This window comes from Malania oleifera, chromosome 3 (assembly GCF_029873635.1).
Source record: "Malania oleifera isolate guangnan ecotype guangnan chromosome 3, ASM2987363v1, whole genome shotgun sequence".
Taxonomy (NCBI): domain Eukaryota; kingdom Viridiplantae; phylum Streptophyta; class Magnoliopsida; order Santalales; family Ximeniaceae; genus Malania; species Malania oleifera.
The window spans coordinates 120,938,515-120,944,514 of record NC_080419.1 but is presented as its reverse complement, the minus strand read 5'-3'; the positions used below and the strand labels follow the sequence as shown (position 1 = coordinate 120,944,514).

Sequence of the window (6,000 nt, the reverse complement as noted above, 5' to 3'; positions counted from 1 at the left end):
TCCATGTTACAATCAACATTATTGTGCAAAAGAAAAAAAAAAAAAAAAAGTTCATTCCTGAATAAACGTTCATAATTAAAATGTAACTTTCACTATCTTAATAACTACCCATTAAAATGGAAATTAACGAGGGCACACTTTAGTACCAATAAAAGGGATCTCGTAAAATTGGTAAAGACATCTCATTCTCATCCATATTTTTATTATTGAAAACATACCATCCTTTTAGATTCCCTAACTTAAATATCAAAATGATCCTTTTGAATACATTTCGGTCCTTTAAGCTGTTTTTCTTTCATTCTTAATATGTGGTTGAGGTTATGATTGATCCAAATTTTCTCAGACAAATTTTGGCAGCAGAAGCACCGGCAGCAGCAGCAGCAGCAACAACAACAACCATAATAATAATAATAATAATAAATAAATAAATAATATCCAGAACTAGTCCTCTGTATGCCAAAGTAGGTCCCTCTAAGTTTGCGTATGTCAAGGTTTGCATTGCATGCATATATGACAAGTAACGACCCGTGGCCATGACCGGAATGTTAAAACTTCTCAACTTCCATTGTTCCACATTACAAGTCTAAAACCACTCGTATATATGAAACACAGAAACTCACAGATCAGAGGACAGAAAGAATTTATAAGAAGAACTGGAGATCGAATTGAAAGTTGGAATACTACGAAGGTTCCTCTGCTCTAACAAGTACTCATCATATCCCTCTGCTCCGAAAATAAATACACATATCATCCCCACCATCAAATGTTGGAGTATCTGGATTTGATTACGTACAGAGCAATTGTATTTATCCTCTGAGAAATTACTCGGTGGCTTCCTCTTCCAAACTACAGGGTGAATTTTTATTGTCTCTTCACCTATGTATATATAAATTAATTAGGTATTCTTCTGTATCAAATCAGCTGGAAAAATGGGATTGAGAAGTCATTCAGTAGCAATCCGCATATGGGTCTGCGCTATATGCTTCTTGTTTCTGAAATTGAATGCTTACACTTCAGATGGGATATACAGAGTTAATCTGAAAAAGAGACCTTTAGACCTTGATAGTATAAATGCTGCGAGAATAAGTAGTGCTAGTGCACAACACATGTTTGATAGAAGTCCATGGAATGCCAATGGCGATTCAGATAGTCCAAAGGCAAATATAGTGTATCTGAAGAATTATTTGGATACCCAATATTACGGAGAGATTGGTATCGGCTCTCCCTCGCAGACCTTCGCTGTTGTTTTCGATACTGGGAGCTCTAACCTTTGGGTCCCCTCCTCAAAATGTTATTTTTCTGTAAGTTTGATTTAAGTGCCATAGCTAGAGTTTTCCCTTAAGTTGAAAATCTGTTAAAATGAAAAATTACATGTGCAGATTGCTTGCTATCTTCACTCCAAGTACAGGGCAAGGCTATCTCGTACATATACCAAGATTGGTAATGTTAAGAATTTCTTTGACTTTACAGAAGCAATGCCTGATAATTTTAATGATTGAGCTCAAGATATATATATATATATATATATTGAAATGGAAGCATATATGCTCAGATTTGTTGTGTTTTGGTTTAGGAATATCTTGCAAAATTCATTATGGTTTGGGGTGGATATATGGATTCTTAAGCCAAGATAATGTCAGAGTTGGTGACATTATTATCAAAGATCAAGTGGGTTTCCTCTTTATACTGGTTCTACAGTACAGTAGATATGTTCGTGTTTTGGCTTCGATCAATTACTTTATGGCATTTATCGCCTAATTCAGGTGTTCATCGAGGCAAGGAGGGAAGGCTCATTAACCTTAATGCTCACAGAGTTTGATGGGATACTTGGCCTTGGGTTTCAGGACATCGCTGTTGGGCAAGTCATGCCAGTGTGGTAAGAGTACTTGCTGCACATATAATTTCAGTATCAGTTAGTTCCTTAACATGAATTTTCTGGGTATAGTGCAGATTTATTTGGTTTTAGTTCTATCCATCTTTGTTTTGATGCCTTCACACAGATGTCTACATCCCTGGCTTCAGGTATAATATGGTGCAACAAAGTCTTGTGAGCAAGCAGATCTTCTCTTTCTGGATAAACCGGGATGCAAAGTCAATCATCGGGGGTGAGATCGTCTTTGGTGGTATCGATTGGAGGCACTTTAGGGGTGATCATACTTATGTCCCAGTTACTGAAAACGGTTACTGGCAGGTTCTTCAGAATCGAAATATTTTTGCTCCACAAATAACGTTGCCCATTTTAGTTTGTCTTGTTATACTTAAGGGTTCATATTTTAGTATTATATCTATCTTTACAGATCGAGATCGGGGACTTTCTTATTGCCAACAATTCAACAGGTGATGGTGTTATATTAAAACCATGTGGTATTTCTGTTCCCTTCATTTAATCATTATCAAATTTTTTTATTTTAAGATAGTTCAAGGCAAAGGATAAGGGCTGGGGATTGCATGATATTGTTTCTTTGTTTGCAATAATCTTAGATATCAACTTTCTGATTCTGACTGACCAAGGGTTCTTTTAGGAAATCTAAGCTGTGAAAGATTAATAAAAAGAAGATTCCATTGATTGGAGGACTGTTCTATTATAGCTTGGTCCTCTTGACGGCTAGTGCATGCACAGTATTCTTAACTTCCATTTCTAGTAAAAATTGAGATGCCATTCTTTTGTGGTCATTTAAATGCTAATTCTGTAAGAAATGACTACCCAGTTCTTATTCTCTCTTTAGTGTGGTTTCTGCACTAACAGCCCAAATGTTTGCAATTCCAAATTAAAAATTTTCAGGTTTTTGTGAGTTTGGGTGTGCTGCGATTGTGGATACAGGTGCAACCTTTATTGCTGGTCCGACTGTATGTGTTTGTGTCTAGAATGCTTGCCTTTTCTATTATTTTCCTTCTCAATCAAGTCACACTTGCTTTTCTATTTCAGGCTATTGTGGCTCAAATCAACCATGCCATTGGAGCAGAAGGATTTGTGAGCTTAGAATGTAAAGGTGTGGTCTCCAAGTTTGGGAGTTTGATATGGGAGTTCTTAGCATCAGGGGTTTGTAGTTTTTCCCCTTTATCTTTTCCTTTTTCTTTTAGAGCCCGTATGGTTCAAGAATTTTGGTTGGGAAAAGGAAAAGATATGAAAACAAGAAGGAAACTCATTTTCTATTATACTTTTCCTCTATACCAAATACTATTGAAAACGAAAATTTGTTTTAATATGGTTAAAAATTAAGAAAAATCAAATGTAAAATGGTGTATGAAATCATATTCTTATTCATTAATTTGGTAAGTTTTTTGTTTTCTTTCTTACTCTCCTTGATAATCAAACACGAAAAAAGTGGATTTCTTCATATTTATCTTTCCTTTCCTCAAGATTTTCCAAGTTCCAAACAGGGCCTTAGGGTCAGTTTGGATCAAGAACTAGGGTCAGTTTGGATCAAGAACTCTGCTTGGGGAAAGGAAAGGAAGGGAAAAAAAGAAAGAAATTCATTTTACAGTATATTTTCTATCTATATCAAATACCATTTAAAATGAAAAATTGTTCTAATATGATTAAAAAATAAGAAAAACCAAATGTTAAGAGTGTGTGAAATTAAAACTTTGTCCATTGGTTTGGTATTTTTTATTTTCTCTCTCATTTGCCTTGATAACCAAACATGAAAAAAGTAAAATCCTTCTTATTTTTCTTTCCTTTCTCCAATATTTTCCAAGTTCCAAACGGACCATTAACCTTCCCCCCTCCCTCCTCTCTTTCACTTATATTTTGCTTGGTTGCAGTTACAACCAACAAAAGTATGTGCAGACATTGGACTATGTTCATACAACAGGTCGCACCATGCAAGGTATGTAGCACTTTCCCCCACCTCTTTTGCAGAGCTCAACTTGACTGGAATTGTTCAGTTTCAATTTGTAGGAAACTACTAAATCTGAACTCATGCAGCTATGGCACGGACACAGTAATTGAAAATAACAATGCAGATGGGTTATCTGTTGATGAGAATGCTCTATGTGCTTTCTGTGAGATGACTGTCTTTTGGATTCAAGTACAGCTTAAACACCATAAAACTAAAGAGATAGTGATGAAACATGTGAATGAGGTGATCGATCGATCATTACTCTACAAACAATATAGATCTGTCTAGAAAACACATACAGAACTAACAAACCTATATATCTCTCTGTGATGAAGCTGTGTGAGAGGCTCCCCAACCCCAAAGGAACATCCTTTATCAACTGCAATAGCATCGAGACCATGCCAGATGTTTCATTCACAATTGGAAATAAGTCTTTCCCCCTCACTCCAGAACAGGTATCGGTTTTTAATTAATCTGTTCTATGAGCCTTTTACTTATTCTCAGATAATTCGAAACACATATATTTACTGTTGACTTGCCACTGTTTTTGAATTCTGGATTAATGAAATAGCACACTTTATATAAATTTTATGTGTTTTTCAAAATTAAACTTAATTTATCATTTCATTCAGAACACAATTTTCAAGCCAGAGAAATTCAAATTGCAATGGTGTGCTGGTTTGCTTATAAGTTCTTTCCCCTATTCCTTTGTGATAAACAGCATCAATAGCTTTCTTGAGCACAAGTGTTCAAAATTTGAGAACTAGATAAACTGTTTTTTTTTCTTTTCCTCGCAGTTCTTCTTTCCTTTGTCATTGGGCTTAATTATTCTTTTTTTTTTTTTGGGGGGGGGGGGGGGTTTGTGCAGTACACATTGAGGATTGAAGAGAACTGTTCTAGTGTCTGCGTCAGTGGCTTTGTTGCCTTGGATGTGCCTCCCCCACAAGGTCCCCTCTGGTATGTCAACATTATAATATGTCATTATGTGCAAGATATTATACATGCAAACCAATTTTCCTAATCTATGTATGAATCTGTTACTTAAAATGTATGCTTTCACAATAAAATTATTATTTACTGAACAAAAAACATATATGCCTTCAGGGTTCTAGGAGATGTGTTCTTGGGATCATACCACACGGTGTTCGACTTCGGTAATCGTCAAGTTGGATTTGCAAAAGCTGCTCAGTGATTCTTCAGCTTCCCCCTTCCTAAGCCTGCAGGCTTGTGGTAGTGTGTAAATTGTGAAATGTAATGATGAATGAATGCATAATTCATTCTATTATATATATATATATATATATATATATGCTTATCTGTGTTTATATACACTTCTCTCTCTTTTGTTTTTGTTTTATAGTTTACTACACTGGCAGTATATTGGTGGGCAATTATTAATGTATCTGTCGAGTAAAAGAGAATGGAAATGTAATTAAAACATCATAAAGTTGCTATGCCACTTTAAGGCTACATGTGTCCCAAATGGAAAACCTACTGTTCCATTTATCATTTGCAAATGCAGAAGTACCTATTCTTGTACTTGGAATTAATGTTGGGTCAATATTATTTTAGAAAATTATAATTATTTAAACACAACGGTAAAGTTGTTGCCTTATGACCTGATGGTCACAAGTCCGAGGCATGGAAACAACTTCTTGCAAAAAAATAAGGTAAGACAATGTATTATAGACCAGAGGGAGTTTTGTGCACTAAGCAGCCCTTCTTTATAATTGACTAGAAAGTTAATGCCCCGTTTATTTAGTTGTGAAATTTTTTTTTTGTTTTATTTTAAAATTTCTAAACTGTCCAAGTAACCTATCCTTCATATGAAACTCTGAATAAAACCTTAAGGTTGCGTGAAAGTGTCCCAAATTTTAACCTGTCTCCTTGGGGTATTATGTTTTTCAATTTTCTAACATTTCTAGTTTCTAACATTTCTATAGTTCGAAAGCTTGAAACATATAATTTTATTATTTTAAAAAGTCTTTCACACAAATAGTGAAAAACTAGCAAGTAATATGACATTTTTGTAATTTTTTAAAAATTAAAAATTATTTTCTGTAACTAAAAAGGTTTGAAAACCTCCACCTTTTGAAGAAAAAAAAAAATCAAAATTCCAAGATAAAATGGACCAAATTTTGGTTTTTTTTTTTTTCTG

At 34.6% G+C, this 6,000-nt stretch overlaps 1 protein-coding gene across 1 annotated transcript; it reads left to right on the top strand.

Moving 5' to 3' along the window:
• The first annotated feature begins 525 nt into the window (after positions 1-525).
• Positions 526-5,352, top strand: LOC131151119 (aspartic proteinase-like). Its single transcript, XM_058102322.1, has 13 exons — positions 526-1,301; positions 1,380-1,440; positions 1,574-1,668; positions 1,764-1,876; positions 2,023-2,191; positions 2,298-2,337; positions 2,783-2,847; positions 2,927-3,040; positions 3,766-3,830; positions 3,929-4,085; positions 4,178-4,297; positions 4,711-4,799; positions 4,947-5,352. Exons 1-13 carry the CDS (start codon positions 930-932, stop codon positions 5,032-5,034), a joined length of 1,548 nt encoding a protein of 515 aa, XP_057958305.1. The 5' UTR covers positions 526-929; the 3' UTR covers positions 5,035-5,352.
• The last annotated feature ends 648 nt before the right edge of the window (positions 5,353-6,000 follow it).